The 22,323-nt window shown below is 41.0% G+C and overlaps 2 protein-coding genes across 5 annotated transcripts; both read right to left on the bottom strand.

The window, feature by feature from the left end:
* Positions 1-1,350: 1,350 nt before the first annotated feature.
* CASP8 (caspase 8) lies at positions 1,351-13,507 on the bottom strand. Of its 2 annotated transcripts, none has more exons than XM_079311507.1 (8): positions 13,076-13,507; positions 8,145-8,372; positions 7,838-7,943; positions 6,689-6,827; positions 5,177-5,265; positions 4,383-4,494; positions 2,898-3,387; positions 1,351-2,154 (listed from the first exon to the last, which is right to left on the bottom strand). In XM_079311507.1, exons 1-8 carry the CDS (start codon positions 13,261-13,263, stop codon positions 2,007-2,009), a joined length of 1,500 nt encoding a protein of 499 aa, XP_079167633.1. In that variant the 5' UTR covers positions 13,264-13,507; the 3' UTR covers positions 1,351-2,006. The 2 variants fall into 2 exon arrangements, with proteins under 2 accessions (XP_079167633.1, XP_079167634.1); XM_079311508.1 differs by having other exon boundaries at positions 8,145-8,474; positions 13,076-13,172.
* A 275-nt stretch (positions 13,508-13,782) lies between these two features.
* Positions 13,783-21,696, bottom strand: CASP10 (caspase 10). Of its 3 annotated transcripts, none has more exons than XM_079311520.1 (8): positions 21,478-21,696; positions 19,925-20,264; positions 19,687-19,786; positions 18,988-19,123; positions 18,064-18,152; positions 16,536-16,641; positions 15,295-15,799; positions 13,783-14,810 (listed from the first exon to the last, which is right to left on the bottom strand). In XM_079311520.1, exons 2-8 carry the CDS (start codon positions 20,236-20,238, stop codon positions 14,648-14,650), a joined length of 1,413 nt encoding a protein of 470 aa, XP_079167646.1. In that variant the 5' UTR covers positions 20,239-20,264; positions 21,478-21,696; the 3' UTR covers positions 13,783-14,647. The 3 variants fall into 3 exon arrangements, with proteins under 3 accessions (XP_079167646.1, XP_079167645.1, XP_079167647.1); XM_079311519.1 differs by having other exon boundaries at positions 19,925-20,260; positions 21,478-21,609; XM_079311521.1 differs by having other exon boundaries at positions 19,925-20,260; positions 21,485-21,609.
* Positions 21,697-22,323: the final 627 nt, after the last annotated feature.

Below are 22,323 nucleotides of genomic sequence, written 5' to 3'. Positions count from 1 at the left end.
TTCTGGCTCCACTTTCTGGTAATAGTGCTTCTGCTGTCTGAAAACAAAACAGAATTAAGGGCCAGGCTTTTGACTGGATTGGCCTCCCAGCCATGAGCTGGGAGGAAAGAAAAGGTAAAGTGAAAAACAAAGCTGAGGGCCTTCAGAGAGAAAAAGTGATTGCCCCTCACCCTTCTCTAGCTTGTACTACAGGGTAAAAAAGAGTCAGGAAATTGCAGAACCAGCTTCCTTCTTATTGCTCAGCTCTGTGGGAGGGACACAAATCCGAGCAAAAACCTACCAGGTGCACTTTGCTCAGAACCACAAAACTCAGACTGTGTTTTCTCCTTCCCTGATTGCTGCATGACCTACATATAAATTCACAGTATGGCTGTTTTCTGCAGTTCTTTGAAGGATTTTTATGGGGTTTTCTCTTCCTCCGAGTAGGTCTTCATCCACAAGTGATGGTAAACTATGGAGTTGGCTGGATTTTAATAGGCAGAACAAAATACCAAATTAATTTAAATTACAGGTGTGACTGATCAGCATCCTCTATAGCCTTCCCTCCAGTGGAGGACAGCTCAGAGAAGAAGGGCAAAAACCACACCATCTCGGGGAAGAACAGATAATAAAGAAAGTCAAATTCACCTCAACACCAGGGAGATTGGAGGGTGACCTTAGTTTTAGAGAAGACATTTGCACCTGTGAATCATCAGGTACCCCAAGACAATTAACAAGGAATAATGTCTTCCTGAGCAAGCCAGGCCACCAGGAAGGGTGTGAATATGTGGCTCACCCAAACCCAATATAAAAGTATAAAACCTGGACAACTGATAAAACATTTAAACTTTGAAAAGAGCAATGGGCTTGAGCTGGCTTCCTGCCATGTTCCACCATGACTGGGAAAGTCCAAGGTCCGGACACATAGCACACCTATGTAGCTGTCTTACCCTACCAAATCAAAATCCTCTGTAGCCCCAAAGATACCAAATAATGAAATTTGATTAAAATTTATTTTAATTCCTCCTCATGTAGAATATCTGAAATAAGTTGGTCTGAATGTGTTGAACTCTGACACAGAAATATGAGAAACAGAAATGCTATAGGTTTACAAGTTCACTTCTAGAGCTGCCACCTTCCAGCAGGTTTCTCACAGAGGAAGCAGTTACTGAGTGGCTCTACTGACATCAGCTGCCATTATCATGACAGTCCTGAACTTATTCTTTCCTACCATCTCTCCAGCTGCTGCCCCTCAGGGTGGCTGCCAAACACTCCAACAAGAGCTAAATGACTTCTGCTGGCATAAAAGTGTTAGTCATGCTGACTGTCCCCCAAAGCTCATCCAAGAGAGGAGCACACCGTAAACCAAGGTGATATAAAAACAAAGAGAATTTATTATAACAGAAACACGATTACACAGCTTACTTACAGTATTCTAGAGTAATTCATGACACACTGTGCCCTGAGAGCTCTGAGAAATAACAAAGTGAGAACTCTTATTATTGAAAAGCCCTTAGAGTTGGGCTGCTTATTCAAGTAAATTGTTGTCTTCAACAGAACCAAATACTTAGAAGAAAAGAACCAAACTAACATAATCATTGTCATAAACAATCATAATCAAGACAGCTACAACCTTACACATGCTGCCTAGGAATGCATCTGGCATTCTGAATCTGTTCCTTTTTTTTCAGATTTTAGGGACTTAAAACAACTCAGACACAAATGGGGCTTTCTTGACATTTCAAATAACTTTTACAGTATTACTTGAAAGTCCTTTCTTACTTGAAACCCAGACTGAACATACTCTACTTCTTCTGCAGGACAAAAATTATCTGTAGTTTTCCACACCCTTACCCAACTGCTACATATCCAGGTGTCAGAAGACTGATTCAATACAGAAGTTGGAAAATTTAGGAACCATGCCTCCTTAAAAAGCTGGGGCTACTCCATAGATCCAAATAATTTCTTATGTAAATTTTCTTTCATGTCCAAGCCCATTCCAGGTGTCATTCCTAACAGAGAGTTTCTTATTTGTCTGGTTTTCTTTGTGGAACTTCAAAGATCAGTCGCTTCAGTAGTGTTGATGTTATCTTTGGCATCTGCTTATGTCCTTCTAATTCTCTTCCTGCTACTTCATTGTTCACTTCTGTCAGGATGGCTGTGAGATCCACGCCCCTTGAACAAAAATGAAGAGAAGTTACATTGTAACACGTGGTACTGGCAGCTGGGCCAAGAAGGTGCTATGTGTTTGCCCCATCAGTGGTATCCCAGGGAAGGCTTATATTTTCCTCACCCTATTGCACATTTTCCTCACTGAAATTTTACATTCCATTGAATAACCACAGAATTCAGTGTGTTTGGGGGATATAAAAGCAACCTTCATGTAACATTGCTTTGGTTACATCCAGACAAGGTCACCAAGATGAAACAAACTATATATTCTCCATGTCTTCTTCTGGAGGCCATGAGAAAATGATATCTGAAAGGAAATTCTATTTTCTAAATGAAGTTTATGAGGGGATGGGTGGGAGACAACAATGAAAAGTATGCCTACAAAACACTGGGGGGTTTTGTCTGTGTAATGACTCAACAAATTCACCTCCAATCAGGCATCACTGGAAGAAAAATAATTCATCAGTTAAAAAATGTTAAAAAACACATACACACACTTGTTTGTGTGTAATGTTGCAGCATTACAACCCTGGTTTTGTCACAGGAAAACCAGGGGAAGTCACTTATACTTTGGCTCATCTGTAGAAGACTAATAGTGCCCAGTTTCAAAATCAATATTGTTCTCCACTGTCTGCACGTGAAAAGCATTAATTGCACAGATGCAAACCACTGTGTTTCAGCACAGCTTGCTTAAGTATGCACATCTGCAATACCCCAAATGTACAAGAATTATAAATAGTACTTACTGTGGGCAAAGCAACTCCATCTTCCTACAGAGGGATTGAATGTAAACACTGCCAGTCTCACAATGGCGGAAGGATGGGTAGTCCTCCACTGTAGACATGCCAATTAGAAAATCAGCCTTATCAGGAATGGAAGTCAAAGGACTAGCATCCACCTCAAAGTATCCAGAAGAGTCTGCTTCTACTGTAACAGATGGATGATGTCCAGAGCCTTGGCAAGCCTGGATGATAAACACCTTGGGTTTGCCAGCAAGAGAAGGACACTTAGTTCCAGTGAAGTAGGAGACTAAGTCTTCAATATTTATGCACTCATCATCAACACCTTTTATTTGGTATTTTTCACCATGGGAGAAAATGAAGCAAACAAAACAGTCCATATTTCTATGATCTTTTTTGCTGTATTCTTTAACTGTCTCAAGTATTTTTTGTCCTTCTAGATTCATTTTCTCAACTGTCTCAAACTGAAGCCACTTAAAAACCCTCTTCACAGCCTCTGGGGAAAAAATCAGAAGGAACTTGTTAAACATACACAGTGACAAGGAAGATGCTGAAACATTAGTGTCTATGTGGTAGATCAGATATTAGCAGAAGTGTTCAGATCCCACCAGTAAAATCATCTGACTGGCTGTTAACCTGCCAAATCCTATTAGAAAAACCCAAATGCCTAATTTGCCTAATTTTATTTTTTTTAAACACAACTGGGTCAAGTATCATGCTATCTAAAACAAAAACAGGTTTCAGATTCTATGTTGTATTGGTACAAATTAGGGACATTTACTGTGTTAAAGCAAGCTTTAACTAAGCATTGCATACTAGTCTCAGATGCCTAAGAACAATACCAGAAAGTTAAAGAAGTGCCACCTCTTTAGAATGACAAATTCTGCCACTCCTAAATTATGTAGGTCCCTCATTCTGTGAGAATGTTTGATGCAGCAAGAAGGAAGTCAGAGTAACCTGCCCACAAATGCTGTGAAGACTTCTCAGGAAATGGTAGCCTTATTGTTGTGCAGGCAGAGAGGAAGTAGCTGGGAAGAAAGCAGCCTGTAAATGGGCTGGATAGAGTTAAAATATCTGTGACATGTCCTTTAAGGAATCTGATTTTACTTTTTTATTCTTGTTTATTTTAAAGTGACTTGCAGGAAGACAGGCTTTAAAGAAAGTTACAGAGCATTTATTTGAGCATTGACTGAAAATATTTTTCTATGATAGCGAAGAACTAAAAATAATAAAAATCAATTTTTCACTAGTTGTACATATAGCCAATAAAGACAGTGCCTTTTTCATTGAACAAAAAGTAGATCCTTCTTTAAGCTATAGCTAAATGTTGGAAGTGGCATATTTCCAATTGGTACATTGGCTGCCACTTCAGTCTCTGGAGGCCAAGGAGTACCATGGACATGATTCTTATTCACAGGAAAGATTAGATGATTGTTTCAGACAACTATCAGAGAAAAAAACCCAAACCAATTGGATTTAAAACGTACTTACCTCCATCTTGCAATGTTCCCTCTCTATTTTGAAGTGGATTTTTAAATTCGTGGTTGTTAAGAATTAAACAGTAACCATGGGGATTATTTTTCATCTTATATATTTTCCCATGCTGCAGAAACAAACAAACAAAAAAAAAGCAGGTAGTAAAGCAGAGCCAAGCATTCAAAAGGGAAATACACCATACACAGATTGCAGGTTCATAATTATCTAAGCACAAAAAAAAAAAAGAAAAAAAGAAAAAAAAAATCACAAAGGCCAAGAAACAAGAAAGGAAAAGCCTAAGGATACAGTTTAGGTACAGAGGAGAGGAATCTGCATTGTCTCCCTGAACCCCTCCTCCTCTCTCTCTTCAGTCAGGATATGATTTTGACATGGGAAAAAGGATCCAGAAGCACAAATTTGCATGTGCCTAGGAAAAGATCTTGCACCCCACCATTTCCTCTGATGATCCTTGTGCAACTCCAGTGAGGCTGAGGGTTCTGCTATTCCCTTCACATCTGTCCAGGAATATCCTGGCCAGGACTTTAATGTCCCAGTCTCCATCATCATTAAGACTGGTTTTCTTCACTCAACTGTTTGTTCATTTCTTGCTTACAGTTTGTCTTGCTGACAACCAGGTCCTCACAAAGACAGCCTGATCTTGTTTGGAAAATAGGAATTTTCCCAAGGCTTACATATAGAACCAGAAGCCCTCCATCTTGGCTGCTCTACCTGCTCAGTGTAATGATTTTATGCTCTGTCTCCCAGGAGATGGATAAATACTTTGAAGGTAATCTTGAAGTATTTCTCACCTGTTTTGCTGCCTCCCCCTCTGCTCCTTGTTCCTCTGGATGTGCAGACACAGACACAGGATAACGGACTTCTTCCGTAGAATAATTTTCTAAGAAACAGAAGATAAACAAACATTTTGGAACTAAAAGGATAAATCTTCCACTGTGCATATTTCAACACTCAAAAGGCCAGAACAAGGAGTGAGGTGGAGGTGGTTTTCACACCAGTGAGACACCAGTATTTTGTAGGACTGGGCCAAGCACAGCTCCAGTTTCACAGACTGCTGGTTATTAGAGAAGCCATGCAGGGCTGTGCTCCATTACTTCTCTGCTCCTCTTTCTACTGGTAAAGATACAAATAATGAAAGGTTGAATGTGAGTAGTTGTCCCAGGGAAGTCATTCACCAGCATCTCCACTGTGGGATATATAAGTGAAAGAGGAGACCCATTTTTGTACAATAGTACAAAATGCTGGTCCATTTACTTCTGAGGCTACTGTCTCTTCTCCAGAGAACTTTACTGTGTTAGTGGATGCAAGGATGCAAAATACCAGCATAATGAAAGATCTCCTCAGAACACTTATTTGAATACAACTTTCTGAAAAAAAGTGAAGAAATCATCAAATCCCTGCCTCTAACCAAGGAAACAAAATCACAGTGCTCATTTTACAAGTTACAAAAACGTGTTTAAATGAAATTTAGTTGTCAAGGCAACAAGCTCTACACAACATGCTTTTTTTCTACTTATCAAGAGGACAAAATAATAACAATACTACTAGAAAGCCATTCTCCTGACACAGGACTTGCTTGCACTAGTCTCCCTTGGCAATTATCTTCTATTGTTTTAAAGACACCAGCAGAGGACAGCAGCACAAAGACCTGCAGGGAAAACCAGTTGGTAGCTCTGCAGGGTACTGCATGGACTGTTTAAATGTATCTGAGAAAACTCATGTCCTGAAACATTCAGAAGGAAGTTGTTATTGACTGAGACATCCTGTTTCCCAAATGAACATCTCAGCTGCAACAGCCGACATATACTGAAGTCCTTGAACTTTCCCATCTGGTTGCAGAAAGCTACACTTTAGCCAAATGACTGCTTTTCAGGGACTTTCCTTGGACAAAGAGCAAAGGGCCTGGATAACAGAAGATAGTGAACACTATCTCCCACCACAAGTTTCCCCAAGTCACCTGCCACTTTTTGTCTCTTGCAGTGATTTGGAAGTTAGGCTGATCCAAAACCAGCACCACACTTTTTTTTCTGAACACATAAATTGCATTTAAGGCAAAGAGAAGACAGAAGAAGACCATTTACACGGTACAGAACATAATTCAAGGATAGATACAGGAATCCATGATGGCATAATGAAGTAGCAGACAACTTCAGAAATCAGAGTTCTCCAGAGTTGTTCTGCCTATCCTAGGATACCATAGGGTCTCTCTTTTATTGCTAGGCTTCTAAGCTGCCAAGAATGGTGCCATAAAACTCACAAAAAACCCCAGCTCTGTTCTTGAACAGCAGATTAAATAGATTTACCTTTTCTTTTTTCTTCATAGGCATCAATTTTTTTCTTTAGGTCAGGTCTAACTCTCTGTAATATATCTTTCAGCATTGTCAGGTTATCTTCTTTAATTAACCCATTTATTTCCATTTCCAGAAAGACCTGCAGCATTGACTGGTAAAACAAAAACACATAACCCAAGCTCATCCAGTGGCCTTTGACAACCACAGTGTCAGGCATCTCTGCAACATGGCAGAAGACAACATCCTCATTCCCAGACTAGCCAAAGACCTATTACTTTTTCCTCCACACCTCATTAAAGAAAGGGTCAAGATGCAATGCAATTGAATAAACACATCATCACTAAGGTTAATGCAGGATAATTAGAAATTGCCTATAACTAGGCTATCCTGCTTTGTTTCAGTAGTACAAAGCACTGATGAGGACAATATAACATCCTGTTGTGCCTATGTGTTCTGATGAAGTGCTGCTAAGTCCTTTAGCTATGCCATTTTGCCTTTTCTATTACAGAAAAGCTGTTCAGCACAAATTTTGTTTATTAAAGCTCAGTTGTCCACCAAGTTGAAGGTAAATCTGCTAATTTTCCTCTATGTGCCACAATACAAATAGGACTTTTAAGGGAGGTTCTTAATAATACCAAGAATTTTTATAACACAGCTCATTACAAATATTAAAGTAGCTCACCCAACCTCTGAATACTTTTGGGGGAAGGTTAACAATATGTTGTTACTCCAAATTACATTAAGAAGAAAATTTACCCATTGACATACAAAAATTCATGATTGAACTCACATTAGTACTTGCTTTTTTGTCTCCATTGTTTTTCCTTTAGCAAACCACTCTTCTTAGGTATAGAATATGTCTTACAAAGACATTTGTTTTATCAATGCCAAGCAAAGATTAAAGGAAGAGCATGATGGGTTTTGCAAGAATACAAGATTAAGGAGATGGAGAGAAAATAAAATCAGGAGAGCAAAAAAGGCAAAGATATAATGCAAAAAATAAGGATCCATTCTTTCACACAGCAGCTATTAGCTAACATCACAATTCTTTCGAACCAAATTTGCCTGAGAGTGGACTGCTTTATTTTTCCTCCCTTCTTACAAGAACTAGAGGACTCTGAACTAGCCTTTCAAAAAATTTCTCAAGACCACTTTTCATACAGCATTTTCCTGGAGCTTGTTCTTTGGTAATTGTTTTTGGAGCAGGAACTTCACACTTCTGACGTCTCCTGGAATCAAGTCCTCTGCAATTCCATACAGCAGTTGCCTGACAATAAAGAATAGAGAGATCTTCAAGAAAGCTGTAAGAAGTAAGCACCACAATTAAACATTTGAACTGCAAAATGTAAAACTCACAATGGCAGAAATTCATGTGTAATAAATACAGTTATGGTGGGATATTCACAGAGTGCAGACAGAAAAGACAGTTGATACTGAACTGTTTCATTCTGCATGCTCCTGTGTTTACCTGTACGCTGACAGCTGTGCCCTGCCCGGGAGCTGCAGCTCTCTCTCCATCTCCTCCCGGCTGGAGCCCAGGTGGGCAGTCAGGAGGTCGATCCGATTGATCCGGTACAACAGCTCCTTCAGGAAGAACAGGTTCCCTGGCCCGATCAGGTCTTTCTCCTGCAGTGTTTCAAAGAAGGCCTTGGGGTCCTGGATGGCTTCCAGCTTCCTCCTGGGGACATGGTCCAGGCTGAGGAATTTAAGAGCTGCCAGTTCATCTGTGACCAAAGCCTCAGAAGCTTCAAAAAGCAGTTTGCGGAATTCTGTACTCATTTCACATCAAGATTTGGACCTAAACACAAACAGCAGTTGATTTAATTTGTCAGTAAGACTAGTGCAACAACATGATACATATAAGGGGTACCACATCATGTAGAATAGCCCAAAATAAATACATGCAATCAGAAGTATTTCACTAGAGAGAGGCTGTCTTGCTTTCATAGCTTTGATGCTTAGGCTCTTTCAGTTCTCTGGACTTAACAAAGGATATTAAGACCCCTGTACTAAATGACATTAGCAGAGAAAGTCATAGATCATTCCTGCTTCCTATGGTGTGTCTAGACAGTGGGAAGCACCAATGTACAGGATGTACAATCCTGGCAGGCTGCTGCTGTTTTTGTTCAAGTTTGGGTTTTTTGAAGTTTGATACCATTTGGGAGAAGCAGCCATTTGCTAGTCTGAAATACAGACTATGTAATAAATGAGACTGACAAATTTTATACCATAACAAGACTAATAGTCCACATGAGTATAGCTACTCTAAAATATCTGGCTTCTCCTTTCTTTTTATACTGCTTCTGGTCAGCAAATCCAAAGCACGTCTTCCTTTTTTGGTTTATCTGCATCAAGTAAAACTCAGTTCCCAGTTGTCAATTAATTTGTAATATTAAAAGCAAATATAGATCCTGTCAACCCTTTTAAAAAGGCCAGAAGAATTCTTATCAAACTATCTCTGTTTCACTGAACATGGAATACCACCTCCCTTCTCCTCCACTTTTCTCCATCAGCTTAGAAATATTAAACTTGGCTTATGGATTCAACTTTTGAGCACAAGAAGAAGTTAGAAAATTCCAAGCCTTCCAGCTATCTCCCCCTGATACTTATGGGACTTGCCTCCACTGATGTGACACCCCATGGGCATGTTGGTGTCTGTTATAAATTCTTGTCAGGCTGAACGAAGACACTGGATATGAGTCAGGAGCTCTCATTGTTTGATCATACCATCTTCTTAGCAGTGACAGACAGCCCAATATTTAAACTCAAAAGGTACTGGCTAACATGCCCTTAAATTTATACTATACATTTCCACAAGAGCAGAGGCTAGCAAGCCCTTAATTTTGCACAGTATGCTTCACAAGTCCCACAACAAACTCCTCAAAAGGTGCTGGCTCACAAGCCACAAAAATCTTCACAAGCTCCTCCCTCCCACAACAAGCTTCAAAATGGAATATGGGGTAAAATAATATAGCTGTGCAAGCCAAGAAAGAGAAGAAAGCAAAGAATATCCCCAGTCCTTAGATCCTGTGTTCATGCTGCCACATTGTCCTGGTTTGAAAGGACAGGTGTCTGCCAGTAGGGGCAGAAGTTTCCCTTTTTGGAATAGAGACTTTGGTTCCACTCCCCTCCCCCAAGTATTATGATTGTTTGAATCAAAGACTCTGAGGCAGAGATAAGGGGGGTGGGAATAACAGCTCTTTTACTAATATATCTAACTATACAAACAGAAAACAATAACAGTTAAAATTGCTAACAGAACGAAATAGATAACTCGGTGTCAGTCCCTTTATTTGCAAGCACGCTGTCTCTGTGCTTAGTCCAGAGCCCGGATCTGCCAAAAAGGCAAGCGGGAAATGGAGGCAGGAAGGAGGGGGGGGAGAGGCGGCAGCGGCCACGCCGGTCCCGGGCGGGAACAGGCTCACCCTCACCGAGGGCGGCGGCTCCTCGCTCACCGTGTGTGTCCGGGGGATCAGCTGTGTCCGCAGAGGCAGGAGGCTGGAACGGGGCAGATGCAGGGCAGGTGATCGCAGAGGGTCTGGCTCTGCTGTGCTCAGCCGCGTGGCTGAACGATCCCAGGCGTCCTCCTCCGAGCTCGCTGGAAACCCGAGTGCCCTCCCGGAAGCCCCAGAGGCCCCTCCGGGGGCCGTTCCCACCCACCCCTTTGTCTGGACCCATCAGGGACCCTGGGTGTAGCCCGGCCAGCTCCATTGGCATGATAATGGGAAAAATTCTTTCAATTGACACAGTAACAGAAACACACTCAACCCCCAACACACATGGATAATCTGGAGATGGAGAGAGAATAGACAGGGTATAAAGGGCAGAGGGGGTGTGCCATGTTTTAATGTAGTTTGGATTTTAGCTAAGGAAAAGATCCATGAGCTACCAAAGTGATTCCCTGTAAGGACCTTGGCAGCTTCCTTTGGACCTGACAGAACCAATCAGCTGGATAGTTTTGAATGCTGACACCCTATTAAGAGAGGTAAAAACATCTCTGTGAAATCCCATTTAAAAATGAACAAACCCCAAGAAACTCAGATTGACAAACCAAAACTACTTCAGGGTGTGTGCCCAATCTGCCCAATCTATGTTCTGCTGTAGTTAACCTGGTGCATATCCATTATCTAAATTAGATGTGTGCATTTGTTCAGGTGTGCACAGCCATCCTTTCCCCAGGAAGTGAGCTGGGCTGGGGACAGAGTGCGAGTCTCAGGGTGGAGCAAGGCGTTGACTCAGCATAGCACAGCTCTGCACCACTGCTTCAGGGCCCTCTCCCCTGATCACACCTCTCCTGTAGCAATGCTCAGGCTGATTTGAGACAAATCAGCCTATAGCTGGCACTTAAAGGCCTGTCTCCGCTTCCTTCTAGTAAGAGACCCATTTGCCGCTTTACTTTCTCTGCCTTAGGTGTACGACACCTGGGGATTTCTGAAGAGAAACTATATAAATGCACTCAGAAGAGATCTCTTGTCTTACAGAGACACTGGCAGTGCGAGACAGAAAAGTCAACAATGACAAAAGAGAACTTCCTACTCTTATGCCACTGAAGTACTGCAATCCATTTTACTTCTGCTACTGCAAATGTTTCAATAACAATACTCCAAGGTAGCTCAGTTGACTGACTGGCAATAATAATTAGCAGACAATTGCATTCTGCTCTCCTCTACAGCAAAGGAGCTTTTTATGGCATGCCCTTGGGTCAGCATTGTGTGAGTTAGCAAGAGTGAATGTATAGCTGAATCTGAAATTTTTGTATTTCAAGTGAACTGATAAAATAGTAAAACATGTTGTGACACGGCCCATATGATTTCTGTTATGCCCCAAAATACTGTTTTCTTTAAATCCACTCAAACCAAACATTTAAAATGCCAATAATCCATATCATTCAGGCCATATAAACCAGTAATATCTGAATGTGCTTAACCTCACAATTCAGTGATTACCTGACTTCGTATTTCTATATCCACACAGGAAAGAATAATAATTTCTTGGTAGGTAGCGATGAAGTTATCTTCTTTCTCATATAAATCATGCATTTCATTCAAGATACAAGAGATACTGCTTATGAAAGAAAATCTTTCTTGTAAAGGGAATTTTCATTTTATTTCACAAAGGCTGTAAAACCCATCAAATTATTGCAGTTAGAAGAGACATGCCACCTATATGTTACATTTAAGCCTATCTGTAATTACAAGGTGCAAGTAAAACAATATTTAACTGCCACTGTCTTTTTCCCCCAGTTTGCTAACTTAAAGACACAACTGATAAAAGTAAAATTAATATTAATGGTAGTAGTAATTTAAAATCACTTACATGGGAGGACAACTCTGAAGAAAGTGAGACAGCCAGTCTTTAAAGTTCCAGGAAAAGTCTGCCTTTTTCACAAGGTATTGTCACATGACTTCCAAGAACTACATTACAATGGAATAAAATGCTAAAAAAGCAGGAGATCCCTACTTCAGCTACTTCACATTTCCATTTCCAGAGAACTGATTATTACAGAAGTTGTGAGAAAAAAATGGTAAACAAGCCATGAAGTAGTCAAGTTTTGCTTTTGTTTTATGACAACAACTAAGCAGCATTCCTAGAGCGTTCTTGCACAGAGCACAGCTCAGCACTTCTGCTCATACACAAATCCTGATTAGGACAGTGAGAGATGGCTGAATCTACATATTTTCATTCAAAATATCTCACTCCCACTGCCTGCTGTGTCACCATTCTGCCATGACTTATACCCTTTCTCCAAAGTCTCTCTCCAACCATCCCCAGTTTATTTACAGGAAGATATTTTTAAATGAAGAAAAAACCCAACTACTAGCACCAAATTCAGTAGTAGCACTCAGTAAATGCAGGGAAATCAACAGCTAAATATTATTCTGAAATTATTTATGTAATATACTGCTCCATTTAAAGGAGAACTTGAACCTAATTAACTTCTTACATCTTCACTCTCCTTGAAGTAAATAACTCAGCCTTCAATGAAGGCTTGCAAGTCGCTGGAATCTTCCATGAAGCAGGAAATGAAACAGCACTCAGAATGGCTACCAGACTCTCAGCAGACCCTCAAGGCAGCATTACAAAGAGAGTTAGGAGTGCTGAAATTTGTAAAAATTTTGCAATGAAAGCAGTCATTCATGGATTTCAACCTGTCTTTACAAACTCAAAATTATACCATACCCTTTGATAGAATGAGTTGTACAAATCCCTTCCAAAAGGCACACTCCAGTACCAGATCAGAAAACCTTACTGCACTGCAGGAATTGCGCCATCACCCAAAGGCTGGGAACAGCACAGAGGAACACCACGAGCACTCTTTCATTTTCAGAACCAAAATGTTTGTCTCCATGTCATTCCAAGTCTCAGCATGTCTTTCCCTCCATTTCTTCTGTGGCTTACCTGAACCAAGACTTCAGTTGCAGTCTGAAAGAGCCACTGTGCCGTGATATGCTCTGTGTCAAATAATGGCTTCTCCGCTCGATCAGCAATCTGAAGGGTCCACCCCTTTTGGCACTATTAGTTTCACTTTTGATCTCTCGCCCTTCCTGGAAATGTTTCTGCCCTTTTTTTAAATTAGTTTCCCTCATTTCCCTCGGCTCTCCTGCACTCTGGCTTCCTCCAGAACTGTCTCAATGACCCAATCTTTTTCTTGTACAGCCTGCCAAAAATTCATCTCCCTAGAAAGGGTGATCTTGAGGAAGAAAAACTGCTGTGACTCTTGCCTGCTCAGCAACTGTAGTGATTGTCCCTTGCACTGCCACAGGGTGGGATACACAGCTCCTGCACAAAAATGACAATATCATAAAGGGACCATCATGTTTTGGAACACTGGCTGCATTTCAATCCTCTGTATGATGCAAAACTCCACTCCTAAAAATAGTGCAAGCTAGAAATTGCACCCAATAGCACTAGACAGTACTCTTCCTGTCTTCACCTTAAGGTCTTGCTAATCATATGTAACAATGAGTGTTTTGATAAGGTTTCACTTCAGCTTAAACCCTGAACCAGTTAAAACCTCACTGATTCATGCAGCTCAACAAAGTGCAGGAATCAGTCAGAAACAAGGATAAACCCTTACCCAATACAAAATTTGTATCTCACCAAGCTCTTGAAAAGTATGAATTTAATGTAGTAACAAACAGGAAAGACACAGGCATGCATAGTTAAGTGTTCATAACAAAACAACATGGCATTATTTAGTTAACTGAAAAAAATTCTTAGCAGCTTAGTCTATAGGAGCCTTCTCAAACTGGCTGCATCGTAGATCCTAAACCAACAAAAGATAATAAAATAATTTAATGCTTAACAAAGTTAAACTGCTGAATTTCACAGCATTCAAATCTTCAAAGGCAGCATTTTGGCTTAATTGCCTTTTGGAAAATTTCATTGTACATGAAGTTTATGTTACCCATTTGAGGGTATCTGTCTGTGCTGTGGAAGAAATTGCTGATTTCAGTTGGTAACTGGTTCTTTATTAAGTTAAATGTAATTTTCATTAGAGATTGAAGAAATCCTTTTCCACTTCCTACTTCAGGTTTTGTCTCTTCATTCCCACTTTTTTCTCTCTATGAACACAGCTAGTGGATTTAGAAACAGTATTTAAAATTGGTAGCCTGCAAAATAAAACATGATGAGTCTAAACCAGACCATTAACAATCATGGTTTAAATATGACAGCTGACATGCAATCCCTATGCTACCAGGAAAAATCTTTTGTATCTGCATCCTGTGCACATACAAAAATGTTTAACATGACAGAAGTGTGGTTCTTGCAACACTGACAACTCTGAATATATAGATGATGTAAATAGCTGGTACATGGATTGTTTTAACTGTGTCTCCTTCAGTTTCACGGTTTGTTTGACAAAAAAAAATATGAGACCTTGCATTAAAGCAAACAAATCCTCAGGATTTTGACTAACTCTTAAAAATGCATTTAAGTAAGATGGTAAAATGATGTGTTTTAAAAGCCTCAACGTTGCTCTGAAGGAGGAAGGTCCGTAGGTATTGGGAATATAATTTTTTTTCTCAAGGTATATGCTGGCTGGGGCATTTGCTTCTTTGTCCCTGAAGGGCTAACGCGTCTGGCCACATCTTCATTAACTTGTGTAAGAATTGACAAAATATCTTCACCCCTACAGCCAGAAGGAGAGGGAAAAAAAATAAAATAGTTATTAGTGAGCAAATGGCAGTCCACTTAACATCTCCCTGAACAGCTAGAAGATAGAGTATGAGCATTTAAAACACTAAAAACATATACTTTTCTCCAAATTTCTCTTTTGTCCTAATTTGAGTAATATTAAAAACAAAAGACCTTTTCTTGCTCTGTCTTGCTTAATTCAACCAATAAAGAAAAATAGTGGAATAAAATATTTTTACCTATCATTTAATAAACTGTGCTGTCTTAAAGATTATAGATGTGAGGTTTTGAGTGTTTTTTCACAATAATCCTCACATTCTACAGATAACATGGTACTATCAGAGTTCATGTACATTTATCAGTGCAAAATCATCACTTCAACTAATTCCATCCACCTTAGAACCCACTTAGGTGGGTGTTCCTAGATGAACTACCTTTAGACAAGAAATATGTAACCAGAGCACTAAGCCAAGTACTACCTTGGTACCAACAACTGTAGCTTGCTGCAGAGGGACTGAATATACCAAGCACCCTCCTCAATGTGCCGGAAAGCAACACATCCGTCAACTGTGGCCAAGCCTAGGAGGAAATCAGCCTCTTCAGGAATACTTTCAGAAGAAGAAGTTCTCTCTTGCACGGCAGATGAGTCAGGAATTGGTCCATCAGTATCAACAAAGACAGGACGCTGTACATTGTTCCCCTGGCATGCTTGGATAAAGAAGAGTTTGGGTTTTGCAGCCAGCTGGGGACATCGTTTGGCAGTGAAGTGGGACATAAGCACGCGGATTGACACAAGTTTGTGATCTGTCCCGTAGATTGCTCCTGAACTTCCATGAGATAGAATACAACATATAAAACAGTTCCTGTCTTTGTGATCTTGCACATTCTGCCAAGTTTCCATGAGATTTATAATATCGCCAGATGTCAGATTTGTGTAAATCTTCACATCTAGACCAAGCCACGTGAATACTCTCTCCAGTTCGTCTGTAAATAAAGGAAAGATAAAAGGAAAATTTGAGGCAAGAGAACAACATTTTATGAAGTTACCATGCAAAGTAATCTGGGCAGGAGAACACTTTACACCCTGACATTTCTGCAGATTCATCCTCATTTTAGTACCAACTAAAGGTTAACCGGAATAAAAAAGATGGCATCAGCCAAGAGTTCCTGGATTTTTCTAGACAAGCTTCAGAAAATAGTGCATACATTGTCATTGTAAGTGAGCACACAAATGACACTTGAAAACCCAAAGAATCTGTCCTTCCTGTTTGAGATAAGATCTTTCAAAACCATTCTGCAGTTGCAGTTTTGACTATTAAGACTTCCATTCATTAGAGATAAATAGAGAAAACAGAACAAAGTAAGAAGTATGCAGAGTTGCTTGATTATGAATTTTTGCATTATATTAGGCAGAATGATAATTTAATTTAGTTTAGTTTCAGTTCTTTACTATAGCTGTAGATAAAAGATAAGTTAAAAAATAATTCAAGAATAATACGACTGAAAAACCCTGTGGTTTAACCTTTAACCTCTTTTACATCCTTTAACCTCTCCTCCCTCAGGATACACAAATGACATAATTTAACAAATACCAAACATTTTACTCTTTTAGAATATTAATTAACCATAGACAATAAAATACAGGGCAATACCACAAAATCAACTCACCTGGGGAAAACAGAGAGACTAATCCTCCAAAAATCTCCCTTCAGTAACTTACCAGCATCTTTGCAAGAACCCTTCCTCTGACAACTATTGAAGTCAACATTATTAATAATGAGACAAAATCCTCTGTGTGGCCCATCCATTTTGTAGCTTGTCATAGTCTGTAGAAGTGAGAAGAAAAAAACTTACAGTTTCAATGAATTTATTCAACTCACTCTTACTTCCTTAACGTGTCTCAAAATTGGCATCCAGGAGTTAGAGGCACCCAAGACTGTGGGTTATTTTTGAACATCAGTGAACTCAGTGGTGCCTCCTCATGTGAAAACACACCAGTGAAACCCCAAGCACACTGTCACCATCCTATCAAACTGTGGAAGAAGGGTGTAGTGTCTGGGTTCTGTATGCAAAAGGCAGGATTCAGCAGCCAGACTCTGCAATCTGAGTTGCTGATGGGGACAGAAGACCCCAACTCTTTCCAACATCAAAGCAATATTTTAGCATCATGGCAGAGGGATCACAGTCAAACTATAGCACGTTAGACATCTGAGTTGGGTTTTTTTGAGAACAGTAATGAATATCTGGAGTATGTGATTCATACTGATCCACTGGGAAAGGATTCAAGCAGAACAGAAATCTCAGAAGTGCATAAACCTACCACACTACAAGCTTTTTGGTCAAGATTTAAAATTACCTCCCACTGTTAAAAAAGGAGTGTTCTTAAAGCTGGAAAGTACCAAAACTTCAAGTACCATGTATTTATGTCAAACCTTGGGTTGAAATAAAAAACTCCATCCACTGGAGTCCCATCCTGGTCACTAGAGAGCAATACATGCCTCCTTTTGTGCATTTTAGTAGGACAAAATGAAGGCAGCACTCCAAGTTCCTTCAATAGCTTTGCAGCAGTCTGAACATCAGGTGATGAAAAGATTTTGCAGAACTTCAAGAAATTAAATAGCTATAAACAAATGGAGCAACTTGTTCCTTCAATATCCATGGTCATTGCAAAGAAAAGGCCAGAAGGAGAATCAACCACTGCTATGGTTAGAGAGTGCACAAAAGGCCTCTAAGAAGGGATCTCACAGAAGAGGTCTTTTCTCATGTACTAAGACCTCTGCTCACCAGAAACTCTTACCTCCTTTTTATCCTTCTTAAAATGGCTTTGCATGCTACCCCTTAATTTTCAGATGCCCTGAGGCTTTTTCTAAGCCAGATTCAAGAAGTGGGAGCTGTGAAACTCTATTTTTCCCAGTGTATTGCACATCCTACTGCCATCTCCAAAATGTACAACTTAGACAAATGCAAAATGTTTTGCCTTTATCAGGAAGATAAGCACATGCACTGATATGTGAATGACTTCAGAGGTATTATGCCCATTTTGCCTACAACATACCTTTCAATACTGCTACATTTCTGGCCTCTGAGGTTAAAGTACTCTTTGAAACATTCCAATTTATCAGTCAAGTCAAGAAACTTTATGAGACTCACAGATAACTCACAAGTCTTTCCATGATAAATGTCATTCAAGAGAAGATGAAAACCTCACACCCCCAGGTATTCCAAAAGGACTTATGATTGTCTCAAACCTTGGATTCATTTTCTACGTTGCTGAATTCTCCACGCAGCTCCAGGTTTAGTTCAGGGAAGCCTTGTGTAAAATTAGCTGCCTTGTTATCTAGAAAAAAAACCCAGCATAGATATTTGTGAAGATAAATCCAGTATTTGTGAATGCAGCAAAAAAGACTTTAGCTACAATACATCACTTTTTGTATTTTAAATACTGTTTCACTGAAAGGAATAATTCCTCTATACAAGATGGCATGGTCATGTTCAATGGATCTATTCTGAAGATTTTCTGCTTATTTTTTTTATATTAATTTTTGTGACAAAGGCAAGGCTTCTCTTTGTACCAACATTGCAAAATAAAGATACCCATAGTACAAGGATAGATTCTACTCAAGACATTCAAATGAATTTTTAATCTGGAAATCATCTTACAAATTACCTGTATTTAAGAAGAATCTGAATTCTTACTACTGGAGTTATCATTTTTTATTTTTATCTTTTTTCTCCTGAACACTGACAAATTTCATTTTTTAAAATATAAAAACAGAAATCATCTGTATGGTCATAGCCCATGTATCACACGTGCACACACAGCTTGTCTTGCCAGCCTATTAGCAGGCAACTGCCTTTTACAGGACAGGCATCATCATCTCAATACTATTAATGGGGAAATGGAGAAGTGGGATACAACTATAAGTAGATTTTCAGTTTCCCAGCCTGTTCTGTACGTGCTGGGTTGCTCTGTGTGGCCTCAGATATTCCAGCATATCCCTGTATTTAGGGACTCAGCTAGGCAACACAAGCTAGGAATTGTTACCCCACATTTATGCCACTCTAACTCCTGTTCCAGCAATACACATATAAGACTTTAAGTTCAGTTGCCCAGACCCATCTAGTGCTTCCTGCATTTTAGCAAACCTACTCCTAGACTAAGAATTTCTCACCTTTTGCCTTTTTGTAGCAGTCTATTGTCTCCAGGAGATCTGGTGAAACAATCCTAAAGACATCCTCCAGTATCTTTACATTGTCTTTAGTTAAAAGGCCCTGCTTCTCCAATAAGGTCAGCAAATCCAAAGCAGACTGATGGCCAAAAGGAGAGAGTAAAATGTAATTATTGTTCTTAGAAATCAAAACTTGCCTCTCAGCCCTGTCTCAAACAATCACATTATTATCTGTTTTGCTCCCTACCAATGAGGACCAGACAATTTTACATTACCATTAAAGCAGAAATACTGCTTCATGGAAAAAAGTGGTTGTGTTTTTATTTGGTATGGTCTTGTTTAAACAGATTCACCCAAACCATATTAATGACTCGTGGCTTCAAGAAGGCTTCATTGCTGTGAAATCGTACCAATGACATATGGACATGAATCTCCCTTGCGTATGGCTCAAGCAGGGCAAAGATTTGATTTGTCTCTTTTTTATCATCTGATGCTAGACAGTGAACTGTCAGTGACTGACCTGGGCACGAAGGACCAAATTCTTCTACTCCTGCCTGTCAACATCTTCCTTCTTGCTATCCCTAGGAATGCAGCCAGCCTAGTTGCATATTATGCTCTATTCTGCCAAACTTCTCACACTTTTCCCCCCATTTCCCGCTTTCCTTCTTCCTTTCCCACCATACACACATTTGGCTCACGTACAAGAATTATCCATCGCTTTGGAAGACGGTTTTGCAGGAGGAATATGATTTCCTTCAACATCTCACTGGTGATGTTCTCTGACAATTCATACAGCATCTGCCTGTAACAGAGATGCAGTGAGATAAAAGCGGAACAGAAGATGGTATAAAAGCCAAAGGCGATCTAAGAATTTAAAAATGGAAAACAGTATGGCATAGATAGCCATAATGGAGGGAAGAGAATTCCACTGCAAGCTTACCTGTATGGAGATATTCTTCCCTTCTCATGCAGATGTTCTTGTACTTTTTCCTTGGTGTAACCAAGTTTCTTGAGCAAAGAGTGACATTTAATTCTGTATAAGAGTTCAGCTAGTAGGAAAGTGTCCTCTGCATTCAGATATTCTTGAGCCATAAGAAGCTTGAAGATGTCTGCTGCTGACTTCACACCTTCTAGTTTACTGACGTGGAGCAAGTCAGTACAGAGAAATTTTAAAGCTGCTACATCTTCAGTTACCAGATTTTCACTAATATGGAAAAGCTGCTGATGGAACTTAAAGCTGACATCATTCTCCATGTCGCTGGAACCAATAGTCTTTCTGCCTGAAAGCAGAAAGCAAACACTAGTAACACTTGAACCTTCAATACAGCAATCCTTCTACTAAAAATTTACCCAATGGCTGCTTGGAAGCCCTGAATTACCTTTTAATAATTAAAGGTTTTAAATAAATTTGAAATTTACTTCCTTCTCTAAACACAAGACTATAAAAAAGACCAGATTTGGCAGAAGCTTCAAACAACCCAGTCTATAATTGAAGTTAGCCCTGCTCTGAGCAAAAAGCTGCACTAGATGACCTCAAGGTCTGAATTTCCTTTTCTTTTAAATATCTTCCACATTCACATCTTTGCTTCTTTCTGTTGCAACTTGGAAGAGTCCCTACTTATTACAACTATTAATGGAGACAGCACAGTGATTCATGCATATTCCTTTATCTGCAGTCCAAGAGTTTCTTGTTCTCTGGCTGCAGCAGGGAGGTGTTCCTCTGTTACAGGGCTGACACTCAAGCTGAAGCTGTGGAATAGCCACCCACTCCCAGTTGTAACTTGCTTGTATTTGTATTTATAGGTTGTATTTGACATTTGGCAGAGAAAAACCCTTAAAAGCCTCCTTAAATGCCAGTTACAATGTAACAGCACTCAATGCTCAGTCTAAATAGGCCCTGCATTAGCAACTAACCCACTGAGGTTTAATAGAGACTAATCAACCTTCCCCTACACCAACTTCTTCCACGTAGCCTAGGCAGTTCTGTTCTACCCGTGGAAGGTTTAATAGGTAAGAAGGTGCTTCATTGCCTTCTGGCTGCTGGGTCTTCAGTGTTTTTTTAGAGCAGCTGGAAGCACAATCAGTGCTGGATCTGCTCGTTGCCCAGGCATGGCGCGGCTCACCCGCACATCCACAGCGGGATCCAGAAGGGCATCGACACAGAAAAAAAAGTAATGAATCTTCATCTCTGATGTATGCTTTCTGATTTCCCCTCAGAGCAGGAAAATCGTAAGTAGGATAAAGACTGTAAAATTACCTTCTCTTCAAAGTTTTACTGACTGGAGCAGTGCCCCAAGGGTGTAATCTCAGTGCAATGCCGAGAGCGCCCGCAAACGCCTCAGGCTCAGCCCGCAGCCCACGTGGGAGGAGGATCCCGGAGGCCGCGCGGGCAGCCGGGAGCAGCCAGACAAAAAGCGCGCGGGAGTTAGGCTCCGGGCTCCGGACAGCGAGCCTTCCTTCGTTCCCTCTCCATTTCAGCCCCACCTCCGGTACCTCTGACAGGAACTGCAGTCCCGATCCCTTTCCCGGCAGCTGCCCGGGGCGGCGGCTCCCTTCGCGGTCCCTTTCGCGGCTGGCCGCGGGCGGGAGAGCGAGGCGCGCCGGTGCCCGCCCGGGGCAGGAGGTGAGGGGCGGCGCCAGCAGCGCGGCGGAATGTGCGATCAGGAGCCGCGAAGGGCACGGCTGCCGGCGCCAGCGAGGGCTTTCACCGAGCCGCGGCACCGCCCTGCCCCGCCGGGCAAGCCCGGGCTGGAGCTCGCCCGCCCGCGGCCGCGGGACCCGTGAGCTCGGGGAACGCCGCCAGGGACCGGGGAAAAGCTCCAGGCAGCGCCTCCGGTACGAAGGGAAAGGCGTGACCCGTAAGTCCCCTTGCTTTTGCTGCCAAGCCATTTTAAAGCAGGCTACATCGCTAAAAGGCCTCAAGCAGTTTAGGCACATTATTTTATTATTTGTTTCCCCACCGGAAGGAAGCTTGAAGAGCAGTGCTTGTGGGAGAGGGCTGCACCACCACTTGTACGTGGGTCTGCGTGTCAGCTGCAGTAAAGGGACGAGCAGGAAGGTGAGCAGACTCTGCTCAGTGCAGGCTCCTCGGGACCTTCTGCATCTCCAGGGTCACCTGTATCCCCCCACAGCCTCGGGTCAAGGGAGACAGCATGGGAAGTGTCTCCTTGCTCATGCCAAAAGCTGTTGTCCAACGCACCAAGAACAGCCGAGCTACCTGCTGAAGCAGTAAGGCTTACTGTCCTTTATTACATCAGCTCGGTTTTATAGAGCTGTAAACTTCACAGCGAAATTTAACAAGTTGTAGAGGTCTGCAGGATAAACAGACCAAGACTTTCA

This window comes from Erithacus rubecula (assembly GCF_903797595.1).
Source record: "Erithacus rubecula genome assembly, chromosome: 8".
NCBI lineage: Eukaryota > Metazoa > Chordata > Aves > Passeriformes > Muscicapidae > Erithacus > Erithacus rubecula.
The sequence above is the reverse complement of the archived record's forward strand: the minus strand, read 5'-3'. Positions and strand labels throughout refer to the sequence as shown.